The sequence below is a fragment of the Pleuronectes platessa genome, chromosome 23 (genome assembly GCF_947347685.1).
Source record: "Pleuronectes platessa chromosome 23, fPlePla1.1, whole genome shotgun sequence".
Taxonomy (NCBI): domain Eukaryota; kingdom Metazoa; phylum Chordata; class Actinopteri; order Pleuronectiformes; family Pleuronectidae; genus Pleuronectes; species Pleuronectes platessa.
The window spans coordinates 5,398,590-5,415,105 of NC_070648.1; the positions used below are offsets into that span (position 1 = coordinate 5,398,590).

The 16,516-nt window shown below is 48.4% G+C and overlaps 1 protein-coding gene across 1 annotated transcript; it reads right to left on the bottom strand.

Moving 5' to 3' along the window:
• Positions 1-2,012: 2,012 nt before the first annotated feature.
• On the bottom strand, positions 2,013-15,790 carry neurl4 (neuralized E3 ubiquitin protein ligase 4). Its single transcript, XM_053416699.1, has 29 exons — positions 15,611-15,790; positions 10,448-10,982; positions 10,281-10,346; positions 9,711-10,198; positions 9,507-9,618; positions 9,318-9,406; positions 9,108-9,180; positions 8,624-8,897; positions 7,989-8,170; positions 7,823-7,908; positions 7,553-7,715; positions 7,265-7,475; positions 6,705-6,781; positions 6,486-6,564; positions 6,196-6,365; positions 5,953-6,081; positions 5,696-5,841; positions 5,313-5,531; positions 4,767-4,865; positions 4,481-4,633; positions 4,215-4,382; positions 3,928-4,086; positions 3,611-3,790; positions 3,336-3,429; positions 3,042-3,149; positions 2,809-2,953; positions 2,602-2,714; positions 2,309-2,468; positions 2,013-2,217 (listed from the first exon to the last, which is right to left on the bottom strand). The coding sequence occupies exons 1-29, from the start codon at positions 15,773-15,775 to the stop codon at positions 2,013-2,015; spliced, it is 4,848 nt and encodes a 1,615-aa protein (XP_053272674.1). The 5' UTR covers positions 15,776-15,790.
• Positions 15,791-16,516: the final 726 nt, after the last annotated feature.

A 16,516-nucleotide genomic window follows, 5' to 3' on the forward strand; every position in this document is an offset into this window, starting at 1 on the left:
TGTGATTGTGCAACGCTGCAATAACATGTCAGTGACCGAACGTTGTTTTTTTCCTACTCTTAAATAAAATGTGAAGAAACAGAAACACGAGCACCAGTAGGTTTTTGTCTTATTTCTTAATTTTTCTTTTACATAAGAATGATCTCTCAACCATCCCTCTGTGCATACTGTCTCTCAGTTTATTTTCATTTTTTATAAATCAGGAAGATATGATTTGTTATGTAACAGCCTGTACAACGCAACATACAGAAAAACAAAAAACAAAAACAAATGATACAAATCAAATTGTACAAAGCAGCACTGGGCCATAAATAACCCATTATAATAATAATAATAATAACAATATTTTTCACATTTCTTTTGATTGGAAGTTTTTCTTTTTTCTTCGCAAAAAACCCCGTAGATCTTCTGTCAGTCCGATCACAGCAGCTCGAGAAGGTGTCTGAGCTTCTCGTCGCTTTTTTTTTTTTTTTGAGTTTGACTCGTCGGAACTGTGCCTTTAAAAATAAAAAAAAATGGATGTTAGGGATTCATGATCTGCAGCAACAAATTGGCAACAGGACTGAGGACGATGAGGGGAAAAGAGACGATAACGCTCTGGAGAGCCGTTCACGTACAATTGGATGTTTCAGATGAAGTCGAACACTCGTACAAACATTTATCGACCGATGTAAATCAGAGATGTTTGACCCAGTGGAACCACAGACCCCTGGTTAATTAACAAGAACATTCACGTGTAAACGCGGCCTGCTGATGGCGCTGCTTCCTGGGGCTGTGGCTCTGAAAAGGTCCCGCGTGGTAAACAGTATGACATGATGGATGGAGGAGGGGGGGGGGGGGGGGACACACACACACGCTTCTGGCTTCTGTCTGTTCAAGTAACTTTTAAAAGGAATAAATGGCATTTGGGGACATTTTTGATGCCACTTGTTTCCTGCTGCCACTAAAATGTAACGTACTTCCCTAAGTCATCCGGAAGTAGCTTCATATTTACTGCACAGACATGACAGTGCTGTGATCTTCCTTTTTTTACCACAATGTCTAAATACTTCCTTTGAATCCTTGTGTCTCATCCCACCGAATAAAGACGTAAAATTCCGTTCAATATCTATATTTTTTTTAGCTTCTTAAAGGTGTTAAATCTTCACATTTCTTTCCAGTTTTCCCGGCTGTGTTTAGGAAAAAAAACGCTGGGTCCTTTTTTAAAAAAATAATATGCAAACATGATTAATAAGTTAGCCCGAGTGTTACTGTGGGGACACGTGGAGGACAGCAACATACAGTGGTACATGTGTAAACATTATTTTCTTCCTCCAGTTTTTTAAAATCCGTTCGTAGAGAAGTCACAATCACAAGACACTCCCGGGTTCAGTCTCAGATTCACGTATCCGCGTCTTTTATAGTTGTGTGAAAACATTGTCTCTTCTTCTGTTTGTTTTTAGATTTATTTTTTTACTTGCCCCACGTTCCTTCTTTTTAGGCGACGGTCCGTTAATGTGCAGGTTGGCAGGGGACAGCTCCTCCTAAAGTAAAACACTGACCAGAGCAGGTGTGATGATCGTTCAAATAAGTGCAGAAAGAAATAAAGGAAAGAAAACTCTGCTTGTGAGAATGAAGGGGGGGGGGGGGGAGACAAAAAAAACTGCAGCGAATGAACAAACGTGTCGTGTCGATGAGAAGTTCGTTTAAAAAAAAAAGAAAATTGCCCACGAGTGTCCGAAACATAAAGTGCAGGCAGTGTCTGTTCTTCTTTGAAACCGCCGAGGGCCCCGGCCGTTAAAGGAGTCCGAGAGCAAACAACCAAACGAAGTAAACAAAAAAGAAAACAACAACAAACAAAAAAAAAAAAATCTATAATGCTGAATTGTCTACAATCCACAGCTGGATTCCAGAGGAGTCTCTCGCTCAAGGCAGGGCTTGGATTTGGTTGTCAGTTTATTAAAAGTCCGAGCGGCGCCACGTGGGACGCCCGCCCTCTCCCTTCCACCCGAATGCCTCCCTCGTCGCTCCGTTCACTCGATCCGCACGAGCAGCCCGTAGAGCAGCGTGCCGCCCTGCTCCTTGGTGATCCACTCGATCTCCGAGTTGCTGAAGCGCGGGTCCAGGGGCTCGCTGCTGCCGAGCGTCTGGGGCCCCGCCTTGTAGGAGCCGGGCCGCACGCACACCTGGAATCCCACCTGGGCCTGGTGGCTGCGGTGGGAGCGGGGGTCCTGAAATCTGGAAAAGGAGAATTTGGGTAAGTGCTCTGTCGCTTTACTGTAAAATGTGAAAAACACAATTTCTCTCTGTGTCAGACACGTGGACTCACTGCACTTTGGGAGCAAAGATCTCCAAGCCCGAGTAGCGCATGGTGGGGGACAGGCGCACTCTGGGGACCTCCCTGCCGGGGGCGCTGTTCTCCTCTGGCTCGCTGTAGCCGTTGGGCCCCTCCGCCTTCACCGGAGACACCGAGAAGATGGACGACGTCCCTGCGGCGGGGAAATTACACACCCTCAGTTTCAGGTACACACTTGATGCAGCTGAGTGCAGCAGTAATTTACTCCAGTCAGTTCCTGGAATGATTCATCGCGAGACAACACAATAAATCGGAACTCGTCCTACCGGGCAGCAGTTGGCTGTGGTCCAGCGTGCGGCGCAGGGCTCCCACACTCGTGCCGTGGTACGCGATGTGCCACTTCTTCAGTGCATTGGAAACCTCACAGTGGGGCTTGATCCTGCACAAAGAGCACACACACACACACAGTTCTAGAGAGTTCTTCCTCTCCCAGCAATCAACGTGTCTGAGTGAGAGACGTGTCCTCCTCTCACCTGAGGGCGAAGCGGCACCACCCGAAGGGCAGGGCGTAGTCCCGGGGCGGCTCTCCTCTCTTGTAGTACGCCTCGTCGCCTCGCAGCTTGTGGCAGGACTCACAGTAGCACAGGTTATACTTTGCGTCTTCGCTGAAGTAGCCGTCTGAAAGACAGGTGAGCGGCGGGGGGGGGGGGTGAAGACAGGAAGTGATTGTTGTGGGCTTTAGCAGGGAGGCGGAGCTAAGACTGACCTGGTAGCGTGAGCAGGTCCTTGAAGCGGGAGCACAGCGCCTGGTATTCACACGTCTTGTTGGGGTTGACCTCTGGAGGCGGCGTCCAGCACACACTCTCTTTGATTCCTGCAAATAGAAACACAACTCCAAGGTAAAGGACTAGTGTGACACCTGGTGGTGAAGTCAAGTACTGCAGACGACTTTTTACACCAAACTATACTATGACGTTTTTAAAATCACATTTTGGACGCCTTACTAGACTCTGATGTTTCTGGTCAATCCCAAAAAAATAAATAAAAAAAAGCTTCTTACCGTCAACCATGTCGGCCTTCTCCATGTCGCCCTGACAACGGGCCTCGCCACTCTCTCCTCCCACCGTTGGTACATTGTTGGTTACTATGGTGACCTGCCACGACAATAAAAGATTCATGAGCCTTTGAGTTTGGTTGTAGGTGATAGCGATGCAACAGCTCACCACTAGATGTCACTAAATTCTACACCCTGAACCTTTAAAAAACATCTTCGGTGAAACTAAACGTGACCGTGGACGACAAATATGATATTTTCACCCAGCAAGGTGCACAGACCTGTTCACACTGGCCGTAGAGGTCGATGAAGGGGTAACAGGGTGAAGGGATGTCCTGCGCCGCCACACCCTGGTCCATGCCATTGACATAGAGGTGGAGACAACTGTTGGCGTCCACCAGCAGACCCAACACTGTCCCCTCTGGACAAGTGTCCAGATTAGGACCATAGTTCTCACATGTCTGAGCAGAAGACAAGAAAGATCGTGTTGGAAAAGAACGGAAACAAAGAAATGAGTCAGGGGAAAAGGAAAATATTTTACACAAGATCGATTAAACATCATGGTGCAGGTTTTTGTGTCTTAAGTGTGTGTGTGTACCTTTAGCGAGTTGTGGAAGACCGAGTCTCTCTGCAGCAGCCAGGCCGAGCGTTTGAGGCAGCACGCTGTGGAGGGGAAGTTGAGCCGGTCGGGGGAGTGGCCTATCACCCCTAACGATAGCGATGACGTCCATGATGGATTGAGACGATCGATCTGAAACTGGAAACCAAAAGACGGCTGTTGATGCACAGTGCACAACAGATATGACCTTCTATTTAGCATTATGTCAACAAACTATAAAATCAATTAAAGGAATTCCAAGCTACAGGCAGTAAACGGTGCAGTACCTGTAACAGCTGCTGGCGAGCCAGCGGCAGAGCGGTGACCAGCAGGCCCTGGTTGTAGCTCGACACTCTGGCTGCTGTCAGGTTCTGGTTGGACAGCTGGATGTTTTTGCCGTGGTTCTCCAGGAACGCCATGACAGTGGGCACCAGTGCACACGGCTCAGTCTCCACCTGGAGAAGGCAAGAAGAGACACAGAGTGATGAGGTGAATAACGTTTGATCGACTGCTTCACCGATCCTTGGGCCAAACTGACTCTCCAGGCTCTCACCTCTCTGACTGGGCTGCTGTCCTCCTCTCCCTCACTGCAGCTCCCTGAGGAGAGCGAGGGCTCCTTCACATTCTCCATGTCCTCCAGCAGCGAGGAACTGACGATGGACACCGCTGTGATCCGCCCGTACAGGTCCAGCACCGCATACACATTCTGCAACCAGCAAGAGAACAGGGCTGGATGAAAAGTCACTCTTAGACAGAGTGTGTGCATAGGGAGAGGGAGAGTGAGAGAGAGAGAGAGAAAGAGAGAGAGAAAGAGAGAGAGAGAGAGAGAGAGTGCGTACCTTGGCCACTGCAGTAGCAGCAGATCCCATGTCTTCCCCGTCGATGAAGATGTGCATGGTGTCGTCGCTGCACCTCTTCACACCCACACGGTTCCCAACCTGGATTCACACATTCAGATTAGATTTACTGTGTCAGCGGAACCTGAAGAGTGTTTGATGACTCAGAGCGACGACTCATCTCCACAGCTCAGTTAGTCCAGACGTTTCAGAAGAGGGTTCTGTACAATGCATCGTGACACGTGCTGAAATAAACTGCTGGTGAAAGATGATGTGATGTTTCAAAATGTGTTATCTTTTCTGTCTAAGCGTCTCAGGAGGAGCGGGACAATCTCAGAGCTCTGTCCAGACCTTAAGCCCGGGATTTGAAACGGCCTGAGGGGCTGAGTCAGTGAACATGAGGCAAGGAGACAAGATCACAGACAGTTTAAACCACCTGACTTTGCTGTGAGCGATCCTTGACATCTTCTAAAAGGATTGTAAATCTGACTGATATCCACGAAGAGCTGCCAGAGTTACACACACGTGGCTTCAGAGGCTGCAGCTCACCGTCAGCCGGTCCAGTGAGCAGCCGTAGTTCTGCCGCTGCAGGACCCCGTTGCGACGGACCTCCGAGCCGCAGAGCAGCCAGGTGACCTTGGTGCGGAGGAGAGGGAGGGAGGGCGAGAGACCGGACAGCGGGCAGGACGGCAGCTCGGTGGGCGCCAGGGTGGTGAGACCGATGTGCAGCGAGCCGCACCACTGCTCGTCCGCCTCATCAATCCTCACCTGCAGAGAGACACACGGAGAGAGAAAATCAACTACCGGCTAGGAGAGACAGAACATTGTTACTGAAGAATGTTTCTAATATATGAAGCTTCCAGTTTTTAAGAGATTAATTTAAACAAACAACATGCAGAGTGGGTAAACTGGTTTCTCTGGACGTGTCTTACCTCAAACAACTCGTCGGCTTTGAGTTCCTTGGCACTGAACACGATGCCGTGAGCGTAGCCTCCGACTCTGATGGCCTGGCAGCCCTCACCGAGCAGCACCACGTTCTTACCGTGTTTACCGTGGAGCCGATGAGCAACGCCTGCTACTGCCGGACACAACAGAAGAAAAGAGATGGACATGAGGCTTTGCAGACACTTGATATGCAAACACAACCCTTGATGATAGCTCACTGTAAACCCGAGTAAGGACCATGTACCTGGAGAGTGGATGGGGAAGCTCTTCTCAGTGATGTTGCTGGTGCAGAGGCTGTTGTCCAGGGGGCCTGAGGCGCTGGTGATGGACACCTGGACACACTGACCGTACAGGTCGATGACTGCAAACACCTCTGAGAGACAGACAGGGGACGGAAGAAGATACAAGACGATCAGTAACAAGTCTCAGTGTGTGGTGTCTCAGCTCCATGTGTCCCGATTCCACATTTCGGACTTTTATAATCTACCTGGTGGCAGACCGGAGCAGGCGACCCCCTGGTCCACGCCATTGATATAATAGTGGAGGTCACCGGTGGCTGAGCGCATCATGCCTATCCGTGAGCCCGTGGTCAGAGAGTCCAGGTCACAGCCGTAGTTGTTGCGCATCGTGTTGCCATCTTGCATGATGGCTGTTCCACTGGAGGAAGAAACAAAGGACAAATCTTCAATTCTAAGGGTAAACACTGGATTAAATGCTAAAAATTCTAATATGATGATAATGTGTAGTGTTTTTAGAACTAGTGAACAGCTGCACTACCTTAGCATCCAAGTGTCGTAGTCGATGTCAGTCATGGTGTTTGGAAACTCGAGCTCCTCTGGCCGGATGGCGGTCACTCCTGCGCACACAGACATGGCTGATTGAGTAACGCAGCCGTGGTTAAACATGAAGTACCAACAAGCATCAAACGTCAAAAATGTTGTTGAATAAATGTGCGGTAACTCATGAGGAGGTAAATTACTGTTTGGAATATCTCACCTGCTTCTATTGAACCCGACCAGCGGTCCACCATCTTCTGAATGATGATCTCAAACAGCTCTCCCTCTCGAAGGCTCCTACAAGGAGAAGACACATTCAAATCCACTGCAGACCAGGTAGCTCCCTCTACATCTGTTCAGTTTAACACCTCGTCAAACTTAGTATTACTAAATGTCCCAGGACACACATTTTATGGCTAAAACCTTCAAATACTTTGCACTCTGCTTTGTTGTATTCAATCTGTGTCACAGGAGATTTTATGGCAGTAAATGAAAACTAGGGCACAGGACACAGAAGACATGTGGAAGCTCTTCTGGTTAAACCTGAAACTTACACCAGCAGCTACAAAGTGATACTTCTGAGTTTAATGAAAATATAAACACTGAGTGAAATGTGATGCCTAGATTGTGCCGGTGCATCAGCAACAACCACAACAACAAGCTGGACGACTTTTACCCATAGCAGAATCTGGTAAAAGTATCTATCCACAGTTTAGGAACCGCTAATTATGTTTAATAATCCATAAATCATCAAAAGTTACTTGTGGCTTGTTTCCTCACCTGTTGGAAATGACGATAGCGTCGTTGAACTCGCTGCGGCAGTTCTGACGCAGGGCGGTGCGCCCCCCGTTAGTGATGACGGCGTTGGTGCCGTGCAGGTGGTGGAAACGCAGGTCGCTGGTCGTAGGGATCCCAGCCACCGAGCAGGGGCTCCCGGGGGACATGGCCGTGGGACCCTCTAAGCAGTCTTCTGGGAGAGGGGGGAGGTCCACTGAGAAAGGAGGTTACAGTTACACGCTGGACTCTAAGGTTATTTTAGCTTTCAAAGTTTCTGCCTCCCTCTCTCACCCATGTCGTCCATGATGGTGGCCTGAGCAGCCTGCCCGTAGAGGTCCACCACGGCGTAGACACTGGGGGGGACGTTCCAGGCGGCTGGGCCCTGAGCCACGCCGTTCACAAAGAAGTGGAGGCTGCCGTCTTCTTTCCTCACCACACCCACTGTGTCACCCGCCTGCAGGAAGGAAAAGAGAAAGCAGAAAGAAAGAGTTAATAAAACTTTACCACAAAGGAAAGGCTCAGGGGGACGGGTAAATAGGCAGGAAGTAAAACATGACTCACCTTGAGCCGGTCCAAGTTGTGTCCGTACTCGTCCAGTATTGTTGTTCCATTGTGCATCACGCCGTTACCCGTCATCATCCAAGTCCCTAGAATAAATGATATTCATTTATTTTTGTACACAGAAACATTTATTACACAATCTTCCATTTCTGGGTTTTATTTTCACCTGAGCGCAGGTTGGTCATGGTGGAGGGCAGCTGCAGGTAAGCAGGGTTGTGCGTTGTGACACCGATCTCGATGGAGCCCGCCCACTTGTCCACCATCTTGTCGATGCGGACCTGGAACACCTCGTTGGAGCGCAGGGGCCGGCTGCTCAGGACCACGCCGTGGTTGAAGTCATCAGTCGCACTGTGGAAGTAGAGACATTAATTAAACAGTGCATTGATGTTTTGTGCTATAATGACTGCACATAAAGCTTTAGTACAAATTCGGCATTGTAGACTCAGGTTGTTATTTTCACATCTCTACAGTTACTGGTGATAGTTTTTTTTTTTTTTTTTTCTGGCTGGCTACAAAAAACTGTTCTGTGCTGCAATCAGATTTTTTTTTTAATCACATTATATCCAATCTTATCTGGGCAAAGTTACTTTTCATTAACATTGTTTTGATTGTGTATTTTTTTCAGCAAAAAAAAGAAAAAGTTAATAAATAAAGTGAAGTGGTCAGTCTCTTAATAAACAACACGCAAGAAAACCACAAAAACCGAGGTCATAACAAGTCAAAACCGAGCACACATTAAAAAAAACTGTAAATAATTCAGGGTCAACAAAGCGACCCAGATCAGCACGGAGGTGGACTCACTGTGGCCGCAGCGCTGTCCTGCCCTCACTGATGATGGCCGCCTTCTGCCCACAGTTGGAGTGAAAGAGCAGCCGGTCGGGTGCGTCTGCGTCCGGGGTGAGGGAGAGAGACGGCCGGGGCCGACCGACGTCCGGGGATAGGGCCCTCATGATGGCGTTGTTGCGTCTGAGGCGGTCGCTGTGGTTGTGGTTGTGGACGATGGTGACCTTGACGGCCATGCCGTAGAGGTCGACCACGCCGTAGACCACGCCGGGCGTCTGGGCTGCCGCGACACCTGGGAGGAGCATCAAGCGGTTAGGGGTCGACACAAAGACATTCTCAGCTTTTTAACTTATATTTTTATTAATAAAGACTAATAATTCAACATAAGGATAATTAAAAAAAAACTGATATGTTCATGTTGTTGTTTATAACCATCACAATCATACATCTCCCCCCCCCTACCACTGAGCTTCCACACATCAGGCTTCTTGATGCGTCTCACCTTGGTCGATGCCGTTGATGTAGAAATGAAGCGCTCCGCTGGCTTTCCGCATCAACCCTATGAGATCTCCCTCCTGATACATGATGGGAGTAGTTGATGGAGATATAATAACAGACGGATATGTACAGTGGGTGGCAGAATGAAATGTGTGCCTGTGTGTGTGTGTTTGTGTGTGTGTGTGTGTTTGTGTGTGTGTGTGTGTTGTCGAACCTGAAGCTCGTCGAGGCTGAATTCACAGTATTCCCTTCGGGTTCCTTTCCCGTTGGTTAGTATCCCACAGCCACTCATCATGATTGTACCTGAGGGGAAGAAAAGAATGACTCAAACATCTCTGTCAAGGAGCTTATGTTTAGTTAAGGACAGTTTCTTTGCGTGTGTGTGTGTGTGTGTGTGTGTTACCTGAGCGCAGATTGGTCATAGTTGCAGGATAGTCCAGGTTGTTGGGGTTGTGTGTGGTCACACCGATCTCTATCGAGCCCGACCACTTGTCAACCAGCTTATCAATACGTATCTGGAAAAAAAGAAAACGACGTAAACACATTAAATCTCTTCTGGTGACGATGGGTTTTCATTCGTTTCATTAAGAGGTGCGATCGTGTTCACCTCGAACATCTCGTTGTGCCGGAGCGGCCGGTTGGTCATCACCACGCCGTTGTTGAACTCGTCCAGCGGTCTCCTCCGCTCCGCCGTCTTGTTGTTGTTGCTCAGTTTGATCAGCGTGCCACATTTCTCGTGGAACAGCAGCGCGTCGTTGGTGGTCATCCCTCCGGTTAGAGCTCCTGGCCCCGACCCGCCATTGCTCGCGGGACTATTGTTAGTATTTCCACTTTCCCCACTTTCCCCACCATCACCACCAGTTACTCCTCCTCCTCCCGATGTCCCTGTTCCACTGTCACTGTTCACTGCTCCTCCTCCGCTGCTGCTCCCTCGGTCATTTCTGGACGAGGTATCAGTTCCTGTATTTCCACCGCCACCTCCCCCTCCTGCTCCTCCGCCGCCTCCGCCATCCTCCCCTCCGCCATCGTCCTCCGAGCGATAAAAAGAAACGATTGCGTTGTTGAAGACGTCGAAGAGCTGGTGCTCCGTTAGAACTGAGGACGGAAAGGAAGAGGAGAACAGATGATGGTCGTGTTGCAAAATGTGCACGTGCTGCTCGGAGGAGGATTTCCTTACCTGTGTTGGGCTCCAGGGTGTTGGGGAACTTGTCTGGTCTGCTGTGGCTGCAGCTGAGCTCAGGCACTGACAGGGAAGCAGAGCAACAGACACAACGGATGAAAACAATCTAACATACAGCGATAAACAAACAAACAAACAAAAACATGGATAGAAATGCTCCCTACCTTCATCTCCATTCATCAGTCCATTCATTGCTGCCACATTCATCAGTGCCGTGATCCCAGCATCCTCCCGACTTCCACACACCACCACCTCTTCCTCCTCCTCCTCTTCCTCCTCATCCTCCTCATCTTCCACAGCCTCCTCCTTGTCCCGCTCTATTGTCTCTCTCTCCCTCTCGGCAGAGGGCGACGGCGGCTCACAGCTCACCACCGTCACTTGAGTGCACTTGCCGTACAGGTCCACCACGGCCCAGAGCTTGGGCGGCAAGCCGCTGGCGGCCGCCCCGCAGTCCTGCCCGTTGACCCAGAGGTGGAGCTCGCCGCGGGAGCTGCGCTGGATGCCCACGCGGTCGCCCTCGGCGAGCTGGTCGAGGTCGCGGCCGTACTCCTCCAGGACGGAGCGGCCGTCCCGCAGCACCGAGCAGCCCGACACGATCCAGGAGCCGCCCTTGAGGCCTGTGGCGCTGCTGGGGAAGTCCAGCCGGGCCGGGTCCAGCGCCGTCACGCCAATCTCGATGGAGCCGCTCCACGAGTTCACCTGAGGGGAAATAAAGGGACAGAGTCAGGGCAAGATGTTAACAACAGATCCAGGAGGAGACCGTAATGACAAAAGACTTCTCAGCAGCTGTAACGCACTCGGAGAGGAACCATCCGAGCGGGGGTGTGGGAGTGGGACCGTTTGAAAGAGCAAGGTACTGAGCTAAAAACAGGAAAGCATCTGTCTATGGAAAACAAAGTCGGCCTTGTTGTATGATCCATCTTGTTATTTTTAGTCATTCTGTCAGTGAAGAACGGAGCCAGAGGAGCGGCGCTTTGAAAAGGAAGCAGGACGGAGTGGACGCGTTGGACCACGTGAGTTAAAACTGATCCACGTGACGACAAGTGTAGTAGAAATCATTGAATCATTAAAAAAAATGAACCCAGGGTGTAACAAATGTACTTTTCATTAGCAGAACAAGAACAGAGAGCAGTGGTGCTGCTCCATCCTGCACCACGTCACCTTTCAACATCCAGAATGAGACGTTGAAAGCTTATTAGTTGTGTGCACATCCCGTCCTATATTTAGCTCTGGTGCAGGAGACCAGATCAGAAAAAGAGAGAATTACATCCTGCCACCACAGTCAATGTGAGCTTCTGGCTAGAAAGTGCTACACATGTTTTGTTTGAACAGACGACCGTGTCATAGGAATGATAATAAAAATGTTGTGTTAGTTTTGTGCCTATATTCAGTACATATACCTGTCTTTTGTTAAATATATTCACTTACAGACAGAGGGGGTTGAAATGTTAAAAGGAAATAAATGCACCACTACTCATTTCCTGTAAAGATTAATAAAAAAGTATAATTTCTGGAGGCCCCACTTTCTACAAAATGCAATTTTAGCACAAACATGTTGGTCACACACTTTTTAACTGATCTTTGTCTCTGTGAGGGAAATTTATGAAACAACTACTTAGAAATGTTCCGATACCATTTTTCCTTCCCTCTCAGGGGATAAGACATTCTGCAGTTTCTCTTTTTTCACAGAAGCATCATCGAGAATGAAAACTAACACAACCGATGCTCATGTTCAACACATGCACACAGAGCGAACAATATTTCAGCCTCACTTCCACGATCTTTCCCACCACACAAGCACTTCACTGCAAAACTCGGTGTCTTTGCACGGCATTGAACTCATATCACATAACAAGCAGACCGAGATATCCGTTTCTTCCCAGAAACATAAAACTCAACACAAGCTCTCAATAATGTGTGAAGTCATTGATCTCCGGGGGGGGGGGGGGGTGAATTCCATCTTTCTTCGTGCAGCGTCAGCTAAAAACACGGTGGAGATTCACAACCTTGCTCGGAGATGCTTCAGCCCGGCAGACGTTTGCCGACACAGGGGCACGAACCCACGTCCTCCCGCCGAGGAGGAGTGATCTCCTGGCTTCGCTCCACCTGCCGCCCGCCGGAGAAAGACAACATCTGACGAACAGCTATGCGGTTTGCACCTCAAGCGCAAAAGAATTTAATCAGAATGAATCTAAAGTGTGAGACGGAGCCCCTCTGCTGTCGTCTCTCCCTGCTGCACCACAGGACTCTGGTTTAAAAATTGGCAGGAGTCCAGATCCCTGAAGTGACCTTGGGAGTAACATTGAAGCCCAACCAGCTCCTGGGATGTTGTTTTTTTTCTTCCCTGCAGCTCATCTCTGTGCCAAAGAGAAAAGCAAGAAACTAAATGTCCTTTGAGATCCAATATTATTTTTTTTAATGATGTCCTGTCCCTCCTCCTCTCCTTCATCTGCTCCCCTGGCGTCCTCCTGAGCTCTGTGGCCGCTGCTCTGTGAGGTAGTGTGCTACGCCAGCCCAGGTATGTGGGTTAACACATTTTGTAGTAACTCAACCTGACCGGGTCACCGAGCGGAGGAGACAGACATCTCCTCCGCTCGCTCGGCTCACTTACGTAACAGCCGCCCGTGGGTGTCTGCCTCTGAAGTCGCTCTCTCTCTCTCTGCTCAAAAGCCCAATAACTCCAGGATACAACCACTCCCGCCAAGTGGGACCACTGAGCCGCCTTTTCAAACACGGAAAAATATATTGCATGGGTTTTAGATTCAAGAGCAGTGTCCGAGCAAACTGCTCATCCGTCTGATCATTCACACAGAGAGAATCGAGCAGTACATTGAAATATAAAAAAAATTGCTGACAATATCAAAATAAGGTGTCACACAAAATGCATTGAAAATAGGTAGCATTGATTTGTTTTCAAGCTTCTACAAATTTTAACAAATACGTATATTTGTAAGTCAAAGTATGATTATAGCTCTCAGTAGAGCACCCCCCCCCCCGCCGAGGCCCCATAGGCCCTTTAAATTCACTCAAGCTGCACCACATTTCACGCATTAGTAGACATCACTCCCCTAAATATGTCAGAATATTGTCGACCAAAATCCACAAAGTAAACCCTGGATTTATCCGCACCCAGGTCTAAATTGTATGTGTTCTTTTTTTTTTTGCACATGCTCCATGTTTCAACTAAATTTCACAGAAACCTATTCTGTATTTTTTTGCATAATCTGAACCTTCAAACAGAGAGGGGCAAAAACACAACCTCGTAGACGGAGGGAAACAAGTAAGGCTTTAAAACACTTCATTATATTGATCATTGATCAGTTGTATTATTATACAATATGCTCATGAAGTTGTATTTTCAGGCTAGTGTTTGCTACAGGGCTGCAGCCGAGGGTCATTTTCATTATTGATTCATCTGTCGATTGGTCTGTCCCACTCGGCGTTAACTGTTTGGTCAATAGAATGTCAGAAATGGTTTATCACAATTTCTCAGATCCCAAAACAGCACATTCACGTAATTTGTTTCATCCAACTAACAGTCAAATCCTAAAAGAAATTAGATTTAAGATGCTTCTAATTGTTTCAGGCTACAGGCCATCTCCAGTTTGACCTCTTTAACTAATACACAAAATACATGATGTGCCTATTGCAAGTTTCTTCTCTTGCAAGTCGGACCATTCGTTTTTTGGATCAGTTTCCAAACCCTCTCTCGCACTCACTCTCCCACTCGCACTGTGGCTGAGCGGACGGCAGCAGACAGGATGGCCAGTCATGCCAGTCTGTGTGCTGGGTGATGGAAAGCTATTGATTTTCAGACAGACAGTGGATGCCATGACAGAGCATGAGGCCGTTTATCGGAGCCCTTTATCGGGCCGGACATATAAAGGATAATCACTTAGCCGCTATCCACCTACAATATAAGATGTTTGGCTTTACTGGAACTCCTGCAGCTCAGCCCGTGCATGGCTGACTTTTAGGGATTAAGCTTTGTCCATTAGTCTTGGCCTGACACATTGCCATTGTGAGTGTGTGTGTATTTGCGTGTGTTGGTGTGTCCAGAGCTGCCATGTTGTCGACAAGCCCAGTAGGTTTCCTTGGCAGACTGCGCAGGAAGAAGCCGTCACAATGGACGAGCTCTCAGAACGTAAACACTGCACAGCCATTGACCCGATATGGAAAGACAAGCGCACACAGCACCAACCTCAGTTGACCGACAACGCCACAGCAAAACGCACACCACACGTTCAGCTGTCAGGGAATGAACAGGGAATTTGATTGGAAGAGATTAATTTCTTATTCCCTCAGATCTCACGTTATAAACAACTTCATATGAGACTGTAGTGTTTGAGATAATGTAGGCACATGAGATTAGATCTTTGTGGTAGTAGCATATGTGTTGTAGTAGTATAACAAGCAACATCAATTTACACATGGTCTGCAGAACAGTTAGGGCTAAAAAAAAAAATCTAAATTAAATCCATGAACTGGGTTATTGGATGATTTGAGTCCTGAGTATTGAGACACTCCCAGAGAATGTGAGGAATGGACCAATCAACAAGGATCAATCTAATGACAACACAGGCTGCAGAATATAAAATACACACAAAATCATGTTTATGTTTCTGTTGTGAAGTATCTTTGAATTGATGACAAAGCAGGAAAGGTCCAATCAATGAGAGGCAACATGTTTACAGATGTGTTATTAGTGAGGCTGAGCTTTTAGTGGTGATAACCTCTGAATGTAAATATGGAGGAGACTCGTACCGTCACCATGCACCTCGGTGTGTGATCAGTGAGACAGGAGCCAGAGAGCAGGAGACAGACTGATCTGAGAGCAGTGCTGCAGCATCACTAGCCGCAGACACGGTCCCTCCTTCACAACAACACTGACCCACGTTAACAACTCGGCTCCTGTGGCCCCGGACACAACAACACGTCCCTGTCAACCGGCCGCACAGCAGAGATCCACAGATGCTACTCCCGGTTAGCACGGGACCGATGCTAGCGGCTCATTAGCATGTCCGTACCGAGGCTCCACATGCAGGTCGCAGTTAGCTCAGAGGACCGTGTACCGTCTCCACACAGAACGCGCTGATCACTGCGCCTCTCTCCACCGGCTGAATGAATGGCCGTGTGTGTGCGATTCGCCGCCGAGCAGACGCCACAGAGGCTGACAGTGTCAAGCCGTGTGAAGCGCCCCGAGCCGCGGCGACTCGTCACTGCGGAGGGTGACAGACCCCCGGCCCGTCCCACCAGCGCCGCTCCCGCACTCCCGCGGCTCTCGCCCCGCTCGGCAGCAGCGGCGGCGGCGGCCTGGTGTTGTTTACCTTCTTGTCAATGCGGACGGTGAAGACATCCCGGTCCCTCAGCGGCTCCTTGCTCAGCACCAGGCCGTGGTTGAACTCCTGGACCGGCTGGTTGCGCTGGGCGGTTCGGTTCGAGTTGGACAGGCCGATAAGCTTTCCGCTCCGCGGATGCAGCTCCGCCGCCATCTTCAACGGGCGGCCAGTGTGTTCACGACAGTCGGGGTTTGCGACAGCACCGACCTGACGTACGGCAGAGTCGTAGTAGCGATACGACAGGACCACACCACGCCCAGAGGCGCGCGAGACCCAAGTTAACCACTATTATAACTTTCATTTCATATCGATGTTCACATGCTCATCGTCATTTGCTATTATGATTTAACTTTAAATTATAATATTTAACAATAGATTTTTGTAATTGCGGATATAGATCTATGTAATGTATTGATCTGATCATGTTGTCTGTTCAAAGTATGATATTCATGAGGGAGAACAGTGTTTCGTGTTATAGTGGTTGATTTTATTTGCCAAATAAATTCACTTAGGATTGAAGTGGAAGAATTTAGTGGATCAACTTAAAAAATCTCCAGTTTACTGAGAAACAAGCTTTGGACTTAATTTATTTATTGGAATGAGTTTATGTTACATTAATATACAAGGGCAAGAATAAGCACTTGAATCCTCGCATTTACCTGCTTTTCTGTTTTAGATCTTTCCTTCCAACACATTTGTCTCAGTTTACTGTATTCTCATGTTTGGTTTGAACTCCTCTCTGACCTCATTCCACATTATCTCTATGGGGTTAATGTTTGACCTGTGACCTCCACCTGTGTCCTGCTGCATTACACAACTTCTACTGATCTTCACCTGGTGGAAAAAAACATTATATTATAAGACAGGGGCTTTCAAAGTCTGATACTGTGGCCC